Genomic DNA, 26,693 nt, shown 5'->3' with positions numbered 1-26,693 from the left:
GTCGATAGCAATAAAGTATTAGAAGAGGAATTGGTGGAAAGATCGAGTAAGGTTTAGGGATTTGGTACACTACTCTGGAATCTAGAAAAGGGAATGGATGATGCAGACTTTTCAAGTTATAGACAAACAGACACCAAAGCAAAAAATTATGCAGATGGTCATTATTACACCTGAAACGGATAACTATACAGAAATTTTGCCAAAATAGTCAATGTACAGACACACGGTCATTATGATTTTATTTATATAGATTATTATTATAGATATTAATATTAATATTATAATATTATTATAGTATGTTATTATAAAACTAGCAAGATACCCGTGCTTCGCTACAGTATTATACTGAAATTTATAATTGAATGCTTATTGTTTTAGATATATAATCTGCCGAAATTCGCGATCTGACTCGTTTTCTGCGAGAATCCACCAAAATTCCCGATCTATTATTTTACGGCACGTTTCCTCCCATTTTTAAATCTTCCTTTCCAACAATCGATTTCGTACTTCCCGGGTTAGGCTCAGGTATTCCTCCAGGTCAGTTGGGTCCGTAAATCTTTGCCATCTTTTCCTATAATATTTTTAATATGGATATAATCCTTCAGGAGATCTGGCGAGCTGTCATACTGGGTGCCTTGGCGGCACTGAACCCGCGGCCGGACTGCATTCTTAGTCATTACCCGTCCAGGAGCCGTTTCCAGCACGGTCCGCAATTTGACGACAGTCCGGAATATTATTATTATTATTATTACTATTACTATTATGTGTTGCTGGAATGGCTGATGACAGGGAAAACTGGAGTATCCGGAGAAAAACCTGTCCCGCCTCCGTTTTGTCCAGCACGAGTGCCACATGGAGTGACCGGGATTTGAACCACGGAACCCAGCTGTGAGAGGCCGGCGCGCTGCCGCCTGAGCAACGGAGGATCCTTATAAGTACATTAATAACAGTAAAATCAATTGGTCTCACCTCCTTCGACACCCCACCGCCGTTAAGTTTATTTACAGCCACCCCCCCCCCCAAAAATAAAGAATTAAAAGAATGCTTGTTTCTTTATGTTTAAGGGAGATTCCAAACACCAATGTTCACGTCTATTACCTTCAGTTTTGAGATATAAGTATCCACATAAAAATAATTTACTTTTGTTCACTTCATTTCACAATAATCCCTCCCCCCCCCCTAAATGAATTTTCCGGCAAAAAATACTTGTTTCTTTAATAGTAAAGGATCTTCTAAATACCAATTATCACGACTCTAACTTCTTCAGTTTTTGATTTATGTGTCCTCATGAAAGGAATTCAACTCCTTTACACTCCCGCCCTCCAAGATGGTTTCCCCACCAAAACGCCTTTTTCTTTGTTTTTAAAGGAGATCCAAATACGAATTTTCACGTCTGTAACAACTTTAGTATTAGATGTATGTATTCTCATACAATTAAGTCAACTAATGTTTCAATTCTTTCACCCCCCCCTTCATTGGATTTTCCGAGAATACGTGTTTCTTTACTCTTAAAGCAGATTGCAAATATCAAATTTCATGTCTGTAACATCTTCATTTTTGAGATATCAGTAGCCTAATTAAAAGAATTCATCACCATTTTCAGTCACTTCCCCCCCCCCCTCCGCCCTCCTCCCAAGTGGTATTTTCGAAAACTAAAAATACACTTTTCTTTATGTTTAATAGAGATAAAAAAATACCATTTTTCACTTCTGTAACATGTTAAGTTTTTTTAGATATCCGTAAAAATTCTCATTTTAAAATTTCACCCCTTTTGGGTTCCCCTTAAGTAGAGTTTCCAAAAACAAATCACCTATATTTCTTTACATTTACAGGAGATTTACACCCACTTTTTACGTCTGTAACATTTTACGTTCCCAAGATATTCTGTAGATATAGTCTTTCAAAAAATTCACCCCAATTTGTCACTCCTGTTTAACCGCCATTAATTGGCTTTTCCAAAAACTAAAAAATATGTGTTTCTTTATTTTTAAAGGAGATCCCATATGCGAATTATCAGTTCTGTAATATCTTTCGTTTCTGAGATATGTGTATCCTCATTAAAGGCATTCAGTCCATTTTTCACCCTTTTACACCCCTCCTATTAGGACTTACAGGAAACAAAAAAATAGATGTTCCTTTATTTTTAGAGGAGATTCTAACTACCAATTTTTACATCTGTAAATTTTAAAGTTTTAAGATGTAGACACACTCATTTTAAAAAATTCACCCCCGTTTTCACCCCCCAATATTTGGATTTTCCAAAAACGAAAAAATACCTGTTTCTTTACTTTTAAAGTAGATCCAAAATACCAATTTTCAGGTCTGTAATATCTTCAGGTTCTGAAATATAAGTATCCTCATGAAAGGCATTCAACCCATTATTCACCCTTTTACACCCTTCCTATTGGGATTTTCCGAAAACAAAAGAATACGTGTTTCCTTATTTTTAAAGGAGATTCTAAATACCAATTTTTACATCTATAAACTTAAAAAGTTTTGAGATATAGATACACTCATTTTAAAAAATCACCCCCTTTTCACCCCCCCCATTAATTGTATTTTCCACAAACAAAAAATACGTGTTTCTTTATTTTTAAAGGAGATCCCAAACACCAATTTTCAGGTCTGTAATATCTTCAGGTTCTGAAATATAAGTAGACTCATGAAATGCATTCGACCCCTTTTTCAACCTTTTCCACCCTTCCTATTAGGATTTTCCAAAAACAAAATATACGTGTTTCTTTATTTTTAATGGAGATTCTAAATACCTATTTTTACACCTATAACCTTTAAAAGTTTTGATATATAGATACACTCATTTTAAAATATTACTCCTTTTTCACCCCCCTTAATTGGGTTTTCCAGAAACAAAAAAACACATGTTTCTTTATTTTTAAAGGAGATCCCTTACACCAATTTTCAGGTCTATAATATCTTCAGTTTCTGAGATATAAGTAGCCTCATTAAAGGCATTCAACCCCTTTTTCACCCCTTTTCACACCTCCTATTGCGATTTTCCAAAAACAAAAAAATACGTGTTTCTTTATTTTTTACGAAGATTCTAAATACCAATTTTTACATCTGCAAACTTTAAAAGTTTGGAGATATAGATTCACTAATTTTAAAAATTCACCCCCTTTTCACCCTCCCATTAATTAGATTTTCCAAAAACAAAAAAATACGTGTTTCTTTATTTTTAAAAGTGATCAAAAGTACCAATTTTCAGGTCTGTAATATCTTCAGTTTCTGAGATATAAGTACCGGTATCCTGATTAAAGGCATTCAACACATTTTCCCCCCTTTTCACCCTTTTTCATCCCTCCTATTGGGATTTTCTGAAAACAAAAAAATACGTGTTTCCTTATTTTTAAAGGATTCTAAATACCAATTTTTACATCTGTAAACTTTTAAAGTTTTGAGATATACATACACTCATTTTAAAATTTCACCCCCCTTTTCACCCCCTTAGCGATGGAATATCCAAAAATCCTCACTTAGCGAGCACCTACATCTTAATATGAATATATCCCCAAAATTTCATTTCTTTATGTCTAGTAGTTTTGTCTCGGCGATGATGAATCAGTCAGTCAGTCAGTCAGTCAGGACAAGTTATTTTATATATATAGATTATTATTATAAATGTCCAATAACAGACCAACTATATTGGTATTATCTCATTCGTGACAAATATTTCAGGTTCCCTATGGGGATCAAGATCTATATCATATAATGGCCAGGCGGGCATCAATTTTTGGTAATGAGACAAAGCCTCTCATTGTGCATTGGCACTGCCGGTGGCTCCAAGTAGCCTACGCAGTGGCCTTCGCGGTATGCACTAGCCATGTGTTTTGGTAGGTGTACTATTCACCAACTAATGAGCCCAGGTTAGCACACTGGGGCGAAATGCTGGTAACCAGGAATGAGTTAGCAGGAAAATTTATTATGTCCAATAACAGACTAACTATATTGGTATTACATACCACTTAGTCGAGCAGCTCATCTCCTTTCTCCCAAGTCTTCCCGCCCCAAACTTTGCAAACATTTTTGTAACACCACTCTTTTGTCAGAAATCATCCAGAACAAATTGAGCTGCTTTTCTTTGGATTTTTTCCAGTTCTTGAATCAAGTAATCCTGGTGAGGGTCCCATACACTGGAACCATACTCTAGTTGGGATCTTACCAGAGACTTATATGCCCTCTCATTTACATCCTTACTGCAACCCCTAAGCACTCTCAGAGTCATGTGCAGAGATCTGTATCCTTTATTTACAATCCCATTTATGTGATTACCCAATGATCTTTCCTTATATTAACACCTAGGTACTTACAATGATCCCCAAAAGGAACATTCACCCCATCAACACAGTAATTAAAACTGAGAGAGGACTTTTCCTTTTGAAATTGACTTTGTCACCCCCATTTGGAGCTAGTTACATTAATTTTAGCACATATAAAACAAAGTAACAAAGTAATAATCAAAATAACAAACCTGAAGGAACATACGTCAGCCAGTATCACACCAATAAAAACATCTCAATTTTCAAAAACATACACATGGTTAGAAACAAAGATACGTAGGATTACTAACATGAAAACTAGAGAAAGGATGTGGGAAGCGGGCTGGGATTCCTAAGAGGACTTGATCTTACGTGACATTGTAGGGAAAAGAAGTAAGTATAAATAACCACCTAATCGATACTTTATTAATGCCTCAGGCAAAATTGAAAAGAACTGAAAAGAAAAACATTATTGTTTAGATATTCTTTAAGGAAATATATATCTGTGCTTACTTTTGCAAGTTTCATCTTCAGATTAAGATAGATGTTCGTAATGTTTCCTGCTTGGTTAGCATTTGTCCATTTCATGACCGTATCGATGTTTAATCAAGAAGTAAGTATAAATAACCACCTAATCGATACTTTATTAATGCCTCAGGCAAAATTGAAAAGAACTGAAAAGAAAAACATTATTGTTTAGACATTCTTTAAGGAAATATATATCTGTGCTTACTTTTGCAAGTTTCATCTTCAGATTAAGATAGATGTTCGTAATGTTTCCTGCTTGGTTAGCATTTGTCCATTTCATGACCGTATCAATATTTAATCAAGAAGTAAGTATAAATAACCACCTAATCGATACGGTCATGAAATGGACAAATGCTAACCAAGCAGGAAACATTACGAACATCTATCTTAATCTGAAGATGAAACTTGCAAAAGTAAGCACAGATATATATTTCCTTAAAGAATGTCTAAACAATAATGTTTTTCTTTTCAGTTCTTTTCAATTTTGCCTGAGGCATTAATAAAGTATCGATTAGGTGGTTATTTATACTTACTTCTTGATTAAACATCGATACGGTCATGAAATGGACAAATGCTAACCAAGCAGGAAACATTACGAACATCTATCTTAATCTGAAGATGAAACTTGCAAAAGTAAGCACAGATATATATTTCCTTAAAGAATGTCTAAACAATAATGTTTTTCTTTTCAGTTCTTTTCAATTTTGCCTGAGGCATTAATAAAGTATCGATTAGGTGGTTATTTATACTTACTTCTTGATTAAATATTGATACGGTCATGAAATGGACAAATGCTAACCAAGCAGGAAACATTACGAACATCTATCTTAATCTGAAGATGAAACTTGCAAAAGTAAATTGTAGGGAAAAGACATGAGAGCGTTTACCCTTCAGTCTGGTTACTAACAATTAAAGAAATATTAACATGGTAGAATAACAGCAATTAAAAATGTAACATGATCAATAAAGAAACAAGATGAATCGGACCATGAGGTTCCAGTCGATGGTTCTTCAGAAAATCAAAATTGTAATAAAATATTATGATTACATTGAGCATAACTTTGGCAATGAAATTCACAAGGAAAATTTAACAGGGAATATAAACATAATTACAACCATCTTACAAGGCAAATAAAAAAATAAAAAAGCTTTACAAGAAAATGACAAAGGAATTTAAAATTTAATGCTGAGGCCTTTAGAGTTGCTGTCCTCTCCGAATACGCATCAGCGAGAGACGCATAGTTCAACAGGCTTACACTAAATTGATACGGGACTGCGGGAGGCAACCCCGGATGGAAAATTAAATTTTACATTACACAATTAAAAAGGTTAATAAAAGGGAATTGCTTCCAAAACAAAGGATATGCCTAGCTGATGAGCTAAGGTATTACAAAACAAAGCAACAAAAACCAGCGTCTAAGGTAAAAATGCGAAACAAATAAATTTACATGTTAATTTAAAATTCAAGAAAAGGAAACATGATTACCCTGAGGAGACTGGAGCCACTGATTGGACCACACACAAAGTGCGTCCGACCATGAGGACTACAAAAACCAAAGACGCGGACCAGAACCCTGCTCCTACCGAGGAGCCAAAGGCCGGAAATTGAGAAACAAGCAAACATCCAATCAGGGAAACTTACTACGTTTCGACCCAAAATTTTTGCCAATGAAAAAGGTCATTATTCCGACCAATTAAAATGAACTTCCATATATGGGCATATGGGCAACACATTCTAGAGGTTTTGATTGCAAAATGCAGTGATTTCGTGATCGAAGCCTCCACGTGGCAAATACAGGGTGATACAAAAGGTTGTTTACCAGATTGCAAGTTATAACAAGCACAACTACAGGAGATCTCCAATACCAAAATAAATGTCTTTCTTACAACACTCATAATGTTTAAATAGGCCTAAATATAAATGTATTTCTTGTGAGTCCTAAACAATTCTTATTAATAATTTTTTACATAAATTCACAACAACAAAAACAAATGTCTTAGTTCTTGCAATGGCAATTTTACAAAATTTTACATAAATTCACAACAACAACAAAAGAAAAATATTGAACTGACTTCTTCGAAAATGTCTTGAGAGTTCCGTAGTTTTTCAATGGTAATTTCACAAAATTTTTAGCATAATGACAAGAATTAATTGATCACATCCACGTTATGAACTTCTCACCACCAGCAACAGACTTGTCATTGCATTTATTCTAGTGTGTGTTCATTTATACAGTCCTTTTTTATGTTCTTCCTGTATATTACTTGATTATGACTTATTAGTTCCTTTCCTTGTGTATTTGTCTATTTCTACTAACACAAAAAATATCCATCCCTTTGTTCCTTTAAATTAAGAAGGCTTGTTTACACAGAAGTATTCCAAGTTTTGCTTATGTCAATTTCAGGTGATCGTGACCTCTTCCTTTCGCTGGTATTTGATGCTGAGATAACAGAATCATTCTCTAAAGATGCTACTGGAACTGATAAAGAAGGGTAAGGGGAGATTTTATTTATCAAAATCATTTGAAGGCAGATAAATGCTAAAAGAATTTTAAATACTTTTGATAGCCTAGAAAATACCTAGAATGAAGAATGCTGTGCAGGAATAACAAGTGCAATATAATAAGTACCTAATGTATAGTCATTCATTTGCACTTGGATCACAAAAGGCAATTCTCAAACAAAATTATTTTTTAACAAGTACTTTTAATAAATTAAGCATAAATTTAAGATTTTTTATCACAACCATATTGTAGAAAATTCACTTTGAAGATATGTTTCATTTAGTACACTTACACTGCAATGTGTACTGCGTGTTTCATGTAAGATTGCAGTTTTATGAATAAAATCACAGTTCATGGTCATAATAATGCATTGGACCTGTTCTATGTATTGCTACTAGATTACAGGTTTAGCTCCTCTCCTAAATCTCATCATCGAGAATATTTTCTTTCTTCGACAGTTCGTTCACCTCTTTCGTCATTCTATATTAACTGTAGTGGAACTGTAATTTGTATTTTTCTACTAGATAGCAGAAGGACCCTTCTTTTTCACACAGGGTGTAAATGCAAGGGGTGTATAGGAAGTGTATTTGCTACAATATGGCACAGATGTCAATGTCCTATTATTGCTCAGAAGGGCAAAAGTTAACGTTTTCCGTTTTGCTTTACATTGCACACATGGTGAGTGCTTGTAGATGCATACATACTCACTCCACATAGGTGACCATCAAACAACCATGGTACTATGTCTATGACCTGTAGTAAGTGTTTGCAAACATCAAGTTACATAACCAGTTCATTTACTACTCTGACCTTCGTCCAGGTGTCTTTTGTTTGTCAGAACAGATTGCTTGTCCCTGTGACTGGAGTGGCTCGTAGCATACAGAAGCAAACCACTGGTACAGGGATGTGTGTTGTTACATATTGCATTACCTTACATAAAAACATTGTGTTTTACAACATCATGCCTATACTGTCAGAGTACCTACATAAGTTCAAAAATTAAAACAGTCTTTCACATATGCCTTGATATGTTTGATCATGGTACAACATTCCTTTTAACCATATATAACTTCACACTCACACAAAATCATAGTCATGATACCTTGTATTGAAATACAATCTTTCAGGCCTTAAACTTCAGCTTCTTCTTGTGGTTGCTGTTGCCATGTGTCATGGATTTCATGGACAATCCATGATTTTATATACGAGGGCAAATCAAAAAGTAAGTTACACTAGCTTGCTGTGAGAGCACGCTGTGGGTTGTGACCATGGCCAATGCGGAGCAAGCTACAGTAACTGGTGACACATCCGATAAGAGGGTTGGTGTGGTATCCCGTCGTGTTGTGTGTGCAGAGCAAGCGCTACAACTGGATGTTCACTCCAAATTGGAGGTGTGTGCAACGATCAGATTTCTATGGATTAAACGGCTTGATTACATGGACATTCATTGTGAAATCACTGCTGTATATGGTGAGTGTGCTATTTCTTGCCCAGGTGGTGTAAGCAATTTGACGCCGGATGAATATCGCAAAGGCAGGCCCACAACATCCAGTAATTTTGCAAATGTTGACCATGTGGATGGGATCATTAGAGAGAATCGATGCATAATACTGCAGGAAACTGCCAGCATCCTGAACATTTCATATGGCAGTGTGTTCTCCATTGTTCACCAGCAACCTGGATTTTGTAAACTGTGTCAAAGATGGGTCTCATGGCTGCTCACCAATGTTCACAAGGGACAACATTTCCAATCATCACTGGCATTTTTGCAACAGTATTTTGTGGAGGGCAACGAGTTTCTGCGGTGAATCTTCGCAGGGGATGAAACGTGGGTCCACCACTTCACCCCCGAAACAAAGAGAACAGCGATGCAACAAGTGTACACCACATCACCACCACAAAGAAAGGCCAAGGTCCAATCTTCAGCAGGAAAGGTACAAAGTATTGGCGACGGTGTTCTTTGACATGGAGGGTATGATGCACATGGAATTTATGGCCGAATAGCAGGACAATCAACTTGGCTTCATATTGTCAAATGCTGAACCAGTTGCGTAAGGCAATTAAAGAAAAGCGGTGAAAAATGAGCACCGGTGTGATTTTGTTACACAATAATGCAACACATTACATGGCCCACCAAACGTCCAAACTGCTGCAGTGATTCAAGTGGAGCTATGGCAACATCCTCCATACAGTCCTGACTTAGCACCATGCAGTTATCATGTGTTCAGTGAGCTGAAAAAGGATCTCGGTGGACAACGATTCTGAAATGATGAGGAAGTGAAAGCAGCTGTCTCCAGGTGGTTACGTAGCACTGGAGGTGATTTCCACGCATCCGGAACCGGAAAGTTGTTTGACCGTTCCGGGAAATGTTTACAGTCTCTCGGGAACTATGTGGAAAAGTGAACTTACATTGTATGTTGTCACATTGGATGTGTAACTTACTTTTTGATTTGCCCTCGTAGAAAGAAGAAGGTCCAGGCTGAAGAGATAAAAGTCTGCAATACTTTATTTTAGTTATTTATAAGTTTTGAAAGTCAACTTTAGGTAATTTAAATATGCCTCCAAATATCTAGAAGTCATTATGTAAAAGTCTTTGATCACAAAGATATATGTTACCCTTTGCTATCACTGTATGATATTTGAGTCATCATATATGAAATTGGACACTGTTAACTGTCATCATGTTTGGTCAGAGACCGCATCCTTTCAGACAGCAGCTTGAGCAGTCCTTTGTATGCATCATCATGATTATAATTAAAGGCTAGCCTTGTCGCTGCAGCCATAGATGTCTTTTCAACTTGGCGTAGGTCTTGCAGTAGGTCTGAAGCAGATTCTTGAAATGAGACACACTGGGTCATCCTCTTCCTCTTTTTTCAGCAATTCTTCCTTCAGTGATGTTACAAAGGAACTCCTCATGCCGCAGAATGTGACCAATTAATTTTATTTTTCGTTTTTCAATTTCTGTTACCAGACACCCTTTTCCTCCTCTCTAAGGACTTCGATATTGCTCTTCATTTCAGTCCAACTTACCCTATGCATTCTTCTCCAGATCCACATTTCAATTGCCTCTAGTCTCTTCTTTTCCTGCTCTGCTAATGTCCAGCTTTTGCAACCGTACAGAAGCACGCTCCATGCAAAGGCCCTCCGAGTTTGAATGTCTATATGTTTGTTGGCCAGCAGATGGCTCTCTTTGCCATTGCTATCCTTCTCGTGACTTCTGATATCCTCTGATTATCACTCATGATTAGGGTTCCTAGGTAACAAAACTGTTTCACTTGTTCAACTGAATTCTTTCATTGGCTTCAGTGAATGTCAGAAGGGTTTCTGCAGTCCATTCTTTCTTGCAGGACTATTAAAACCATCAAATGGGAGAAATCAGGTTACAAGAAGAGTCTTTATTGATGTATAAAAAGCTGTTGATAGCTTAGCACATATACATTTAAAATCAACACTATTCACAGAAGGACTAAACTAAACTAAGAAATCTAATAATAGAATTTCAAACTGGTATCACTACAGAAGTAGAGATAGAGAAAGGAAAAACTAAATCCATTTGTGTAGAAAGAGACATCATGCAAGGTTCTCTCCTGTCAGCAATGTTATGCAATCTGGCCACCAACTATGTTTTTGATGAATTAGGTGAGCAAAGTCTCATGTCGAAATATGGGGTACAACATTACGTCTGATTCACCATTACTTACTATGACGGCTTTCATTGATGACACTATTATCATTGGAAAGAATCGAGAGGTAGTATGTGAACTATCTTGCATAGCCTTATGATTGTTTTGGGAGATAAGCCTGGAAATAAACTCCAAAAAATGTGTGTTGGAGTGTGTTTTGAAAAGAGAAAACTTGTTCAAAGTACCTTATGAGTCAAAGAAAACTAGGTGATCAGTTTCACCACCTTGGTGTTCCCTTCACCGATACGATTCACTTCCTGTACTCATACATTTGATGCAAACTCAGTTATGAGAAACGTACACTGAAAGTTAGATGTTCTTACTTAAGTCTGATCAGAAATATGTTGCTATGAATACAGTGATATGTCCTGCACTTATGTTTCTGCATCAGACTGCTCAACTGACATGTATAATGTTTAGTTTTATCAATGATGCTGGTAAAGTAATAAGAAGCTCCTTGAAAGAAATTTTAAGTTGCCTACTGACGTCTCAGATTGTAGGTTATATTCTGACAGAAAACATAAAGATCTTTCAAAGTGTTATGGGAAAAAACACTCCAATGCATTAATGCTAGCAGTGTTCTAATCAGAGCTACCATTGCATATGTTTATACTAGTCAAAAGCCATTATGCAAAATTTTAAATCAATTGAAATAAGTCTCCATGATACAAGGAAAATATCTTAAGAGCTTCAAAACTGCAAAATGACTTCTTGGTACTCTCCACTCACAAAGGCATAGGAGTTGGACTTTATAAGGAATACACTCCTGCCAATAATTGAATGAAACTCCAAGGAGGCCTCTTCTGTAGTGAATGGAGGGATGCATTTAAAATGACCACTAATATCACTGCAGTAAGAACTGTGCCGGGTAAATCTCTGGATGGTCACCTCTGCTGGCATTGCCACAGAGAGAAACACTGGCCCACGTCCTGGGATCGTGCCCGCATAGTGAACTACTGAGAAATTACTGGCACCTTTGAGTAAGATTTTTAACTTCGGAGGAAGAAGTCCATCACCGCATGGCAGCATTAGACAATTGCTTTTGAAAATAGCAAGGCAAAAGGCTACATAATAGACTGGACCATCAGTATTGAGCAACATAAAGAACATCCAGAAAACATGTACACACTGACAGTCCCTTTCTACAAAAATAAAAACCATCTGCAAGAGACTGAAGTGATTGGGCTGATGCTTGGAGCACGCGGCATGGTACCAGCATTCTTCATGAAGTTCTCAAAGAAGTTTGGCTTGCCAAAAGATGGAATACAAGACACTGTACTTAATGTAATCCATACTTCATTACTTAAAGTAATCTGTAGTTCACTGTGAATTGGAAAATCCCACCCCTACAGTTAGTGATACCCAGTACTATACAATGTATTCATACAGACTGTAAATTTATAGCATTGTTTATTCTATACTTTGTCTTCATTGGCACCCCCTGTGAGTTTAAGAATACGCCCACGTTATCCTCTACCTATCATAAGAGGTGACTAAAAGGGGCAACCAAGGAATGATTGAATTAGAACCATGGGACTACATGTGATTAGTACCATCACGTGCGGAACACCATGGGTCGCCTTTACTTGCAGGTAGTACCAATATGTTAGGTACACAATAGGTTTGTGATTAGTAACAACACAAGGAGAATCAGTATGGATTTTACAGTACCCATGATTAGTACCACTATACGCGGATCACCATGGACTTACGTTACCTGTGATTGGAACCATTGTGAGAAACACCACAGGTCCGGGCATTGCCCGTGATTAGGACCACTATATGAGCGACACCGTGGGTCTGCATTGCCTACTGTAAGATTGGCGCCATTATGTGAGAAACATCATAGATCTGCATTACCTGTGTGTAGTACCACTGTGAGTTTACGTTACTTGTGATCAGTGCCGTTACATGAGAAATATCACGGTTCTACTTTACTAGCGATAAGTACCATTGTGAGGGGCCGTTGACCTGGATTTTGGACCTCTTTAGACAACAAGCATCATCGATTCAGGATTGTGCTTTGGAAGTAGCCCCTTGGTTAGTATATAATATTGTTTAAAGATAGTTTCTAGGAAGTTGGGGCATTGCGGGTCAAAGCCACTGATTGTCTAAATTCATAATCATTGTTTCATTGTCTCTTTCTAGTCGGTGGATTAATAATGGAATTATTTTTAACTTCCAATATTGTGAGTTGGATCATCACTAGGGCCAGGATGTTTATGACATGTCATGTTTTCCTCTTCATATTCTTTCTATGGAAAATACAAATTAAATATGATTTTATCTAAGGCGACTAAATTTATACAATTTTCACGGGTCATATCAAGTCATATTTCGGCTTTTTAAACTTTTTTGTCATTTTCCTGTAATTGTTCATATTATGGTCATATTTTTCCTGAATTTTTGTACTTTTATCATATTTTTATCTTTTTTATTCCATTTCTGCACACCTGCTTGTAGTCATGTCAAAGGCAGATTTTTCACATCTCCTAATTGTTGTCTGTAATTTCTAACAATTATCTTTCTTAGAAATAATTATGTATGTGAATTAAGAGGGTATAATTTCGTGTGGCTATTTTTAGCCGAGTGCAGCCCTTGTAAGGCAGACCCTCCGATGAGGGTGGGCGGCATCTGCCATTTGTAGGTAACTGCGTGTTATTGTGGTTGAGGATTGTGTTATGCGTGGTGTGTGAGTTGCAGGGATGTTGGGGACAGCACAAACACCCAGCCCCCGGACCATTGGAATTAACCAATTAAGGTTAAAATCCCCGACCTGGCCGGGAATCGAACCCGGGACCCTCTGAACCGAAGGCCAGTACGCTGACCATTCGGCCAACGAGTCGGACAATTAAGAGGGTAAGCTGTATAGCAAGAGACAGAGAGGTGATCCTCAATTGAACTCTAATGATTTGACATATTTCAAATATGTCCCAATAACATCCTGCGATGTTGAGCGGTCTATTCCCCATTACAAGTCAATATCATGTGAAAATACAAGATCGTTCCAGTTTGAAAACTTTAAAATGTATGTAATCTGCTATTGTAATTCTTTCTGATCACCCATCAAAATGTGACATTTATTTCAATCTGTGCAGAGTTGAGAATTACCTCTGGATTGAGTAATTAAATAAATTTAAAATACGTATAATAAAAATTAGTATTATTATTTATTTATTATTATTTTATATTTTCAATATAATGTTTATTTGAACAGCAGCAAAATTTTGAAGACTTCAAAAATGTTACCAAAAAATTTTTGAACTCACATTTATTGTCATTTTTTAATACTTTTTTTTGGTCATAAACATCTGGGCCCTAATCATCATGTTTTGAATTCTGGTCAGTGGATGAATTTTGGACTTTTAAATTGTCACTGTATTTTGTACCATTAGAGGCCTATGACCTAGATGTTAGGCCCCTTTAAACAACAAGTATCATCATCATCATCATCATCATGTCTTCATTGGTAGCCTGTAAACTCAGGAAGTTGATGGTTCCACAATAAATTATCTTTCTCTCTTTAAACTGTAAAATCTAACTGTGTTTATCTGATGATCACTAATTTTGAGGGAGGATCAGAAAGTTTTTAAAATCTGTTTCCTATCATTTAAAGTAGTTCCCTTTGTCATTCGCATACTTGTGCAACTTTTATGACATTTTTATAATTCATTGAACTTGTTCTTTGAAACCTCCTCCAGTTGCTACAATGCATTTACAATGGCATTTTCAACATCCTGGTATCACTGTTCTTTCAGAATCCATTCGAAATAATGAGCTAGAATATACATAGAGTGGCTATCATGCTGCCATCTTTGAGGAAAGTTGAACTGGCAACCACCATGTCTTAAATGTACCTCAGTAGGCAGAGCACTGTGGAAGCAAGTGCAGAACAAAGCGGGGAAAATGGGACATTTTCGCACAGAACTTATTCATTGGGTATAACAGTTAGAGAATATTTGAGTTGATAATGAACATACTGGTTGGAAAATGTACCTATTTGATGTGTATAAGTTTTCCTTAAGCAGAGATTCCCTACAGAATCTCAATGAACTGTAACTTAAAATAGAAGAAAAATATGTAACTTTTTTTATTATTATCTTTAAGCAATATATTGTTGAAAATGATTAAATCAATAATTATTTTATCACAAGATTTAGAGATATCCACACATCTCCAATTTATCAACATGTAAAAAAGTGTAGGCCTACGTTACAAGATTACAGATTAGGATGAGTATCTAAACAGCAAAGAAAATTACACACGTGAATGAATTATCATACATTTCAAAGACAATCTTTTTGCATACCATTTTTATAACATAGATTGGAAATAAAATTTGCAATAAACAAAATTAATTTTGTATTGATCTATTAATAGTCATACTTCTCGATTCAAAACAGTTCTCTGATTTACATGAACCGATATGTATTTTCCAGCTCTGATTCACTGCCCCATGCAAAGTGTTAATTTTGTGTACATCTTTTAACTCTTGTGTAATAACTCTGTATCTGTGGTGCAGTCTAATTTAAAATATTGCTTGAGAAGTTTTGTTATTCTGGTGTAATGTCTTTTCTCACTGAACTCGGTAGCTATAAATAAATTATCATTACTGTAAAACAACTGCCTTGCAACTGAGAAGAGAATTTCAATCTGTAACTTTAATGTAAGATTTATGTTACATCTTTGTGACAATGAGTTTTTTCTGAACCACTTTTTCAACCATGTGGCAATTTCACAACATCATGAGTTGAATAAAGAGACTGTATTTCGTATCTTTCTAGGCAATAAGTACTTTCTCTTCAGAATGCTGAGCAAACATAACCTTCAGAGAGTCGTGGCTTTTCATTTTTTTCTCCACCTCACGGATGACATTTCCTCCTATGTACTCAACAACATTTTTAGTGTACTTGACGAATGACTCATAATTTGTTGTGCAGCAATCATGATCAGTAGAGGTGCTGTAATCAGAAGGAAATGTAGCACATAGATAAGAGAAGTATTGCTTCCTGTCGATGGGTCAATCTGTCCCAGCAAACACTTCCTGCATGCTGATCTGGATGGCTCTGCATTGGGATTATTTCTGTTTCCTCCCATATTGCGTATAGATGAGAAGAGCTATTCTAAATTGCCGGTAATGTCTCCTGTCATTAACTGAACAGCTGACCTCGTAGAGAAACGGAACAATGGGAGGACTCACACATATAGTGATTTTCAAATGTTCGGAACAGAGAGTATTTCGCTGCTCCGGATACCACTTGTCTTTCTTCAAATTATTCACCCGCTGCCTAGTCAGCTGTTTGTCTTTTAATGAGAACCTGTAATGAGAAATTGTGCTTTACAGCTGATCTTTCAGTACACATAGCCTTCTTATAATAGAAAAGAAATGAACGTACCTGAAATAATATGGTTCACTGTTTTGCTCAAACAAAAGCATGCAAAACAGAATGTAGGCATATTTACGCTATAATAAATAAAGTCAAACTATAAAATCATTTCTATCAACAATGAACTTGACACAAATGTGAGATTACTCAGACAGCTGTTGCCATTAGGTGGGACACTTATATCATGGTGGCCGTAGTGTTGCTTGCCTCCACCCGTAGTGCTAATCGAACTGCTATAGTCACTCTATGCATTATATTCTAACTCGTTGATTCCAACGCTTTTCCAGATTCTCTGTGGGTAGGGTAGTGTACCAAAGCCCTTCACCTTACTCTATCTTTCCACCACTCCTCTTCTAGTAGTTTATTGCTATCGACTCCTCTATTTGCAGTACAGTCCACAACAGAACTCCTCCATCTCATTCTAGGATGTCCCCTAGTCCTCTTTGCAGTCTCTGTATCCATGAATGTTCTTTTTGATATTCTCTCTCCTGGCATTTTCATCATGTGTCCAAACCATTTTAGCTTTGCTATATCAATCTCTTCTTGAAGTTTACACACTACTACGCTTTTCCTTATTTCCTAATTTTGTATTCTATCTCATCTTGTCTTTCCCTGTATGCTCCTCAAGAACCCCATTTCAGCTGCTCTTCAGCTTCTCCTATCTTACTTTGGCTCCGCTTAGTCAATGTCCAGGCTGCTGAAGCATGTCAGTATACAGGGTGTTCGAGAAGTCCCCGTACCCCTAGTTTCATACGTTTCATATTATAGTGGAGTACTTACATATAAAATCTATGAATCCAGGGAATCTGTATGTGCACCATCATGCCTTACACAGAGTTCTATCTGTCTGAAAGTCCTCATTGACATCTTGTGGAGCATCTCAGGAGTTATAGAACGAAAGGCTTCCTCCACACTTTGGCGCAAATCTTCATTAGTCATGTACCGACGTTGAGCCACATGGGACTTGATTATTCCCCATAATGAGTTGTCTGGCATGGTAAGATCCGGGCTTCATGGTGGTCATTTCAACGGGGCTGGAGATGTTGGTGAGCCATGGCCAATCCAGCGGCCTTGAAATTGTTCATCAAGGAACTTGCTCACCTGAATAGCAAAATGTCCTGGAGCCCCATCCTGCTGTAACCACACATGACCCATGATTCCCTTGTCTTGAAGCTGAGGTATTAACCAAGATTGTAACACATGCAAATAAGATTTTCCATTCACATACCCATCAAAAAAATACGGTTCACACAAGTGACGTGATGATATCCTGGCCCATACCATAACATGAGGGGGGTTCCTTTCCAACTCTTACACATAATGAGGATTTTCCTTAGACCAGAAAACCACATTCCTCCTATGTGAACTGCGATATATCGCACATTCATCAGAAAATTGTCATTGTCAGATAATTCATTCACATGCATCGGCCTAAATCCTTTCATTTTCAAATCTCTTTTAATGTGGTCATGCATTGTTGACCGCGGTACTTGAAGTTCAGCTGCTCTTTTGCGAATGGATTGCAATGGAGACTGCTCAATTGATTGAGTGACGGCGGCACAAGTTTCTTCCCACGTCTTCTTACGTCCTCTATGCGGCCTGTCTTTGACACTGCCTGAAGCAAACGCACGTTTCTCCCAATCAAGCAGAGTAGCTTTACGAGGTGGGTGTTTGCCAAAGCGATCTCTAAATGCACTCATTATCACTGTCATTGTTTGCCCCATATGTGCTCATTCGTGCACCTACATACATGCCACTAATCGCACCTCAACAGTGTAGCTGTGTCCGCTCACGTCCGCCATGACTTAACAACTGTAATGAGACTGACAACAACGCTAGCAGCAGGGGTACCAATACCAATAAAACAACTATTGAATTCCCCAACTATACAAACTCAATTGTCCATGCCATAATATAACAAAATAATAATATGAAACATATAAAACTATGGGTACGGGGACTTCTCAGACACCCAGTAGGTTTTATAATAGGATGAGCATAAAACCTTCTTGCACTTCATTGGCACCTCTTTGTTCCATACAATGTCTCTCACACACTGGTAGAAACTTGCAGACTGCTGTATTCTTAAGTAAATTTCTCCATCCAAATATCCATCTTGTGACATCACGTTGCCCAAATATTTAAAAATTTTCACTACTTCAAGAGGTTCATTTCCTATTTTTATCACTTCCCTGGATTTTCTGTTACCTCTCGTCATGATCAAAGTCTTGCTTTTCACAGTACTAATCTTCATTCCAAAATTTCTTATCTCCTCATTCCATAAATCAACTTGTGTCTGTACTTCCTCTTCATTATCTCCCCAAACTACAATATCATCAGCAAAGAGCTTTACTTGCTTGCCCATCATCTCCTCCTTGGAAATTTGTTTAGAAGGGTTATAGGGAGGTACATTCAGGGAAACAGGGTGGCCTAGGGAGTGGTGTTAAGGGAACAGGGAACTGGGAATCAAGTAGGGATGACATAAAACTGTTAGTGCTCAACTGTAGAAGTATTGTAAAGAAAGGAATAGAATTAAGTAATTAATAGATATATACTTACCAGATATTGTAATAGGAGTTCAATCATGCCTGAGAAATGATATAATGGATGCAGAAATGTTCTCACGGAACTCGAGGGTGTATCGTAGAGATAGGATAGGAATGGTGGGAGGTGGGGTATTCGTTCTAGTGAAAGAAGATTTTGTAAGCTACGAAAAAGTTAAAGATGCAAACATGAAATTCTAGGGGAAAGGCTCATCTCTAAAGATAATAGGTAAATTGATATCTTTGGAGTGTACAGACCAGGAAAGGGTAGTGCAGATGCTGATTCAGAATAATTTGATAAGGTAATCAGCTATGTGGGAAATGATAAGGAAAGGAACGAGATTGTAGTGGGTGATCTAAATTTACCAAATGTCAATTGGGAAGGTAATGCGAACGACAGGAAGCATGAATAACAAATGGCAAATAAGTTAATATGGGAAGGGCACTTGATTCAGAAAGTGATGGAACCAACTAGAGGGAAGAATATTCTGGATGTGGTGCTGATAAAACCAGATGAGCTCTATAGGGAAACTGAAGTAATAGATGGTATTAGTGATCACAAAGCTGTTTTTGTGGTAATTAAAAATAAATGTGAAAAAAAGGAATTTATTAAAATTAGGACTATTAGGCAGTACCATATGGCTGATAAAACAGGCATGAAGGAGTTTTTAATAACAACTATGATTGGTGGAAAACGGTAAATAAAAATGTAAAAGGCTCTGGGGTGGGTTTAAAGCAATTGCTGAGGAATGTGAAAATAGGTTTGTACCTTTAAAGTTGGTAATGAATGGTAAAGATCCACTATATTATAACAGGGAAGTAAGGAGACTAAGAAGGAGGTGCAGGTTGGAAAGAAATAGTTAGAAATGGCTGTGGAAGTAAGGAGAAACTGAAGGAATTTACTAAAAAATTGAATCTAGCAAAGAAGTCAGCTAAGGATAACATGATGGCAAGTAAAATTGGCGGCCATACAAATTTTAGTGAAAAATGGAAGAATATGTATAGGTACTTTAAGGCAGAAACAGGTTCCAAGAAGGAAATTCCAGGAATCATTAATGAACAAGGGGAGTGTGTATGCGAGAATCTTCAAAAGGCAGAAGTATTCAGTCAGCAGTATGTTGGTTACAAGGATAATGTCCAGATAGAGGAGGTGATTAATACTAAAAAAGTATGAAAATTTACCTATGACAGCAATGACATTTACAGTAAGATACAAAAGTTGAAAACTAGAAAAGCAGTTGGAATTGCTAAGGCTTCAAGGGATATACTAAAGACAATGGGTTGGGATATAGTACCATATCTGAAGTACTTGTTTGATTATTGTTTGCATGAAGGAAGTTTACGAAATGAATAGAGAGTTGCTATAGTAGCCCCTGTATGTAAAGGAAAGGGTGATAGACATAAAGCTGAAAATTACAGGCCAGTCAGTTTGACATGCATTGTATGTAAGTTTTGGGAAAGCATTCTTTCTGATTATATAAGACATGTTTGTGAAATTAATAACTGGTTTGATAGAAGGCAGTTTGGGTTTAGGAAAGGTTATTCCACTGAATCCCAACTTGTAGGATTCCAGCAAGATATAGCAGATATCCTGAATTCAGGAGGTCAATTGGATTTTATCGTAATTGACCTGTCTAAGGCATTTGATAGGGTAGATCATGGGAGACTACTGGCAAAAATGAGTGCAATTGGACTTGACAAAAGAGTGACTGAATGGGTGGCTCTGTTTCTAGAAAATAGAACTCAGAGAATTAGAGTAGGTGAAGCTTTATCTGTCCCTGAATTATACCGGGTGGTACAGCTGCCCCTATTCAAGCAGTTTTATGCAACCCGCAGATTATAGTCGAACCTAAAAATATTGACCTTGACTACTCACTACAATGTCTGCTCTTACAACGCTTTCCATAATTCGTTTATTCGTGTCAAGCAAATCAGCATTAATGATAAAATACCGATTGATGGTAAAGAATTGTGAAAATTATGTGTCGCAGAAACGTCCTGTACAGAGAATATTATTGGTGAATGACTCGAAGTAGCAGCAACACAACAGCGCTAAACAGCAACCCGTGATAGCCGAGCTTGCTAAAAGTTAGAGGAGAGTACCGGTGTTCGTTAGTAGGCGGTTCGAGTCCTGTGTACGACGAATATTTTTATTGCGTTGTTGATGTTTGTGAGAGTCGTGTTGTTGACGACAAATCTAAATCATGATCAGTTCTCATATTGCAGGTACTCAGCTATGTTTGTTTTTTAAGGAGCTCTTAAAAGAGCTATTTGCAATAAAGTGAGATTGTACCGACAGCAGTGCGATGGGCTTATGCATGGCCATTCGATTAATGAAGCAAATGTTCAAAATGACCACCTGCTTCGTTAATGCACATCTGAGCATGGTGGAGGAGAGACATTCTTGCTTGCTGCAACATATGTGGTGGAATCTGCCTGCAGGCTTCCGTGATGAGCCGCCGTAAATGATTCGGGCTCTCAGGCTCCTGCTCATAGACTCTTTCCTTTAAATAACCCCAGAGGAAAAAGTCGAGTGGAGTAAGGTCAGGTGATCTAGCCGGCCATGTGACCGGACCCCCTCGTCCAATCCATCGTTCAGGATATGTCCTATGCAAGTGGTTCCGTACTGCCAACGACCAGTGTGGGGGAGCTCCATCCTGCTGGAACCACATCCGTAACCGTGTCATAAGGGGCACATCCTCCAATAAGAGTGGGAGGTACTCACGAAGAAACTCTAGATAGCGTCGTCCCGTGAGGTTTCCTTCGAAGAAATATGGTCCAATTATCTTGTCACCTAGTGTCCCGCACCACACGTTGACGCCCCATTGTACCTGAAATCGAGCTCCCCTGATCCAGTGAGGATTTTCAACGCTCCAGTAATGGAAGTTGTGACGATTAGCAGTTCCGTTGTTGTGAAATCTGGATTCATCACTAAAGAGAATGTCCATTAAGAAATTCGCATCAGCTTCAACTCTTTGTAATATCCATTGCGAAAATTCTATCCGTTTTGGAAAGTCATCTCCGTGAAGTTCCTGGTGCAGCTGTTGATGGAAAGGGTGGAATTTATGGCGGTGCAATATTCGCAGTACAGATACATGACTGATGTTCAGTTCATTTCCTATGGCCCGTGAGCTTGTGTGCGGGTTGTATGCAATTGCATTTTGAACAGCTTCGTCGTTATTTCCAGACGTCACTGGAGCATCCCGAATGGGGGGGTAATGTATGAAATGACCCCGTTGCACGCAACCGTCTTTCAACACGTCGAAATGTATCTGCAGTTGGCAGCCTTCGTCCAGGAAATCGTTCTTGATACAAGCGTCTGGCTTCCCGTGCATTTTGCCTTGCTTCTGCATAAAGTAGTACCATATTCACATAATCATCCCGTGAATACATAATGTTTGCTTTCGTGCTAACCGTACAGTACGTGCTCACACGTTGCTGCTAGGATTACGATATGCTGTTTCATGTGCCCTACGTATGAAGTGTAGACCGCTGTTAGTTGGTCTTCGAGTTGAACGTGCGCAGTTGCTTGGTTGAATGGGTGAGTCAGAATGTTGACAACACGTGCACTGCGCTTCATTCCCTGTAGTCGTTTGCCATATGGAAGTCGCATGTTATTATTCCTTTCGTATGTATGCTTTCTTTGTAAAGGTGGCAAATTACTTTTGAGACTTAAGAACGTTAAATATTTATTACGAATGGCTTTACAAGTATAATATAAAAATAAAATTGAAAAGCTCGTAACTAGATTCGAACTCTAAATGCCTGCTAACATATCGTATGCTCGCTGCGATTGGTGCCATGTAGCCACTGCAGGCGACAAAGAATTGGTCTCGTAGCTCTGTACTAATGGAATTACCTAGGCTATCGCTTCGATACTGATCGTTGATGTTAAAAGTTCTGAACTCGAATGTGCAAACACCACAGTGAACTAAAGAATCGCATCTCTCTTACGCCCAGATAGTTGCAACCATTTTCTACGCGTTACTTGGTTGAATGAGTCCAGCGTTATGTTTCAGGTGGTATTCACAATCGGTACGTATGTGGCAATATTTATGATACCTGTTTATTATAACTTCCATAGAAGAATATCGGAGACTTCAGAAAGGTCTTCGTAAACGATGCCTAGGCGAATACGAAATGACATTAAAAAAATGCATGACTCAAGAATGGTTGGAACCCTTCCTGCTTCAAGTAACCTATCGAGGTACGTCTTCCATACGTAATTCCGCGCAGCTATTTGCAACGTACAAGCGCCATCCTTGTAACTCTGTATTCACGAGGAGAGCGGAAGTTCCCGCTTCGACAAGTTACTGATGAGTTACAGCCTTATGGTCCCGTTTTATGCCTTTTTTGATCGCTCTAACAGTAGTAATTACATGGCGTAAGCTATCACATCTGCTGTACAGCATTTGCGTGCCACAGATTATAAACTACAGTGCAAAACACGTTTCTATCAATTTCGATGTGATGAGACTGTACAAAATGGTGGTGCGTTGACATGTCTGTAATTGGTCTTATCCTATCACGTTTTCTATGATACCACGACCGCCCTTTCTATCAAAAGAAAATGGCCTCTTGGACCAATCAGGTGCGCAATTCTCTACCGACAGCTATAGGCGTGTTTATGGTTTGTACAGTATAGTAACATTTCGTAAAAATTAGTTGGACACCGCTCTACATAAAATGGTACAGTGTTTTTGAGATGGACCTCACTTACTGCCTCTTGTACCATTTTTCCATTGTGCGGAGAAGTCTACATCGGGTTAACTGCACATAACATTGCTGTAAGGTGTTGCGCAAGATGGGACTAAGAGGCATTTATGTCCTAGCTGGTTGCATATATTCGGGAAAAAATAGGGGCAGCTGTACCACCCGGTATATTAAGAGGGAAAAACATCAAGGCCGTATTATTGAACCTTTATGTTTTCTTATATGTATGTGTAAAGAAGTGGAATCGGAGATAAGGCTTTTCACAGATGATGTTATTCTGTACAGAGTAATAAATAAGTTACAAGATTGTGAGCAACTGCAAAATGACCTCGATAATGTTGGGAGATGGACAGCAGGCAATGGTATGATGATAAACAGGGTTAAAAGTGAGGTTGTGAGTTTCACAAATAGGAAGAGTCCTCTGAGTTTTAATTACTGCGTTGATGGGGTGAAAGTTCCCTTTGGGGATCATTGGAAATACCTAGGTATTATTATAAGGAAAGATCTTCATTGGGGTAATCACATAAATATGATTGTAAATAAAGGGTACAGATCTCTGCACGTGGATATGAGGGTATTTGGGCTTTGTAGTAAGGATGTAAAGGAGAGAGCATATTTGTCTCTGGTGAGACCCCAACTAGAGTATGGTTCCCTCACCAGGATTACTTGATTCAGGAACTGGAAAAAATAGAAAGAAAAGCAGCTCAATTTGTTCTGGGCGATTTCCAACAAAAGAGTAGCGTTACAAAATGTTGCAAAGTTTGGGCTGGGAAGACTTGGGACGAAGGAGACGAGCTGCTCGACTAAATGGTATGTTCTGAGCTGTCGGTGGAGAGATGGCGTGGGAGGACATCAGTAGATGAATAAGTTTGGATGGTGTCTTTAAAAGTAGGAAAGATCACAATATGAAGATAAAGTTGAATTTCAAGAGGAAAATTTGGGGCAAATATTCATTTATAGGAAGGGGAGTTAGGGATTGGAATAACTTACGAAGGGAGATGTTCAATAAATTTCCAATTTATTTGCAATCATTTAAGAAAAGGCTGGGGAAACTACATATAGGGAATCTGCCACCTGGACGACTGCCCTAAGTGCAGATCAGTAGTGATTAATTGAGTGATTCATTGACATTATGTAGAATTCTATCCATGATGATAATGAAGAGTAAGGGAGACAATACACTTCCCTGTCTTAAGCCTGTCTCAACTCTGAACAATTCAGTTTTACCCACTTTGGTTCTAATATAGCTTTTGCAATTTTGATACAATGCTATTACCATCTGCATTGTTTCATTCCCAGTCTGTGCCTCTGTCAATGTTTTCCATACTGAACAAAAATATGATATATCCTCTATAACTTCATCATTTCTTTCCATACTAGTATTCATTTGGCCAGCTTGAATGAATTCATGGTGTCAGTAATTCAAGAATAAAAATATCTTCCAATATGATTTTCTTTTGCACTCCTTAAAGTAGATGGACGTCATTACTAAAATGTCCGACTCCTTGGCTGAATGGTCTTTGGTTCAGAGGGTCCCGGGTTCGATTCCTGGCTGGGTCAGGGATTTTAACTTTAATTGGTTAATTCCAGTGGCTCAGGGGCTAGGTGTGTGTGGCGTATTCAACATTCGAAATCATCCTAGGTAGGGCCCTCATCTTCCCTGACATGCAGGTCACCTAATAGGCCGTCTACTAGAAAAAGACCTGCACCAGACCTCTCCGGAGGCCATACACCATTATTATTATTACTAAAATCATCTACACTAACGGTCTTGTGCCATCCATACCGATCTGATTTTGTTACTATCATGTCATTATATGTGAATGTATAATACATAATTCATTGTTTAATTTATTTTTGTTTGTTTCTTGGTAGCAAATATTGTAGAAATTTGGTATAGTCTCATGCTTGTCTCACAGACAAACTACTGTGGTTATTTTTTAGAGGGGAAATAAGAGACTCTTAAGCCAACTTGTGACTGATTTACAAAGTCATCATTTCCCTGTCATAGGAATCATGCAGACAGTAGTTGATGGTTTTAGGAATTTTTCTTAACATCTTGTATTCATTTTTAGAAAGAATTATAGATAATGGAACAATATTCTTTGGGTAACATTGCCAAATTGTTTTCTTGGAATATTATTTTTTAATATATCAGTTGATTTGAAACTGGTACACTGCAAGGCATCTGAGAACTAATTATGAACACAACATAAAATTTCAACATTTTATTTTCATGCAATGTTGCATGCCTGTTTTTTAATATTCTATTTGCTTATGAAACTGTGACATGCCACAGAAGGCCTTCACAATCTGTTGAGTTCTTTTATATACTACCTCATAGTTCACGGTGTCTGACTGAGAATATATCAGAGTAGGAGGAAATTTGGTATATTATTAATTTTACTAGTATGTTTAATATAGTGGCAAGAAAAGGAAAGCTGTCTTAGAGGTCAATCAAAATACTTATCAATACTAGCATAACAAAATCACTGAGGGGGATAGTTGCCCAAAGATTTTAGAATTTCCTGTTAAGTTGTTCTGTAAGGAAGCAGTAGTTATTTGTGTTGATATGTGATTGTTTAGTCCAGTAATAACATGCATAAATAGAAATCAGGAGGAACACCTGCAGTTCTTGAGCCTGTTCATAAATAACTTGTTTTTCTAAGTAGAGGAGCAGCTAGGTAATTGCACAACTTATCTTGACAAGAGCAGTTTTTTTATTAGAAAATGGTCAGTGCCTTCATTTGATATATTTAAATATATATATAAACATGTAGGCCTACTACATTTAAACCTCAGTTTGGATACCTACCTACGATCTGTTTTCCATTCATTGACCGGGTCAGGGATGTAAGGAATGAAACATATATAGGCTGTTAGTACGATGGGGTCACCACTCCCAAAGTGATACATTAATGACTGACAGATGCTATGAAATGAGAATGGAGAGTGTTGCTGGAATGAAAGATGACAGGGAAAACCGCAGTAGAGTTTGGATACCATAAGAGAAAAATAAGGCCACTAAAATAACCTTGTCAGATGTGCAAGATACTTG

At 37.6% G+C, this 26,693-nt stretch overlaps 1 protein-coding gene across 1 annotated transcript in view; it reads left to right on the top strand.

Moving 5' to 3' along the window:
- stj (straightjacket) overlaps window positions 1–26,693 on the top strand; it is a 303,422-nt gene that overhangs the window by 181,026 nt on the left and 95,703 nt on the right. The window contains exon 20 of the mRNA XM_068227342.1: window positions 7,211–7,298. Coding sequence (XP_068083443.1) covers window positions 7,211–7,298 — 88 coding nt within the window. The remainder of the gene's footprint in view (window positions 1–7,210; window positions 7,299–26,693) is intronic.

The sequence above is a fragment of the Anabrus simplex genome, chromosome 4 (genome assembly GCF_040414725.1).
Source record: "Anabrus simplex isolate iqAnaSimp1 chromosome 4, ASM4041472v1, whole genome shotgun sequence".
NCBI lineage: Eukaryota > Metazoa > Arthropoda > Insecta > Orthoptera > Tettigoniidae > Anabrus > Anabrus simplex.
This window is presented reverse-complemented; position numbering and strand designations above follow the sequence as displayed.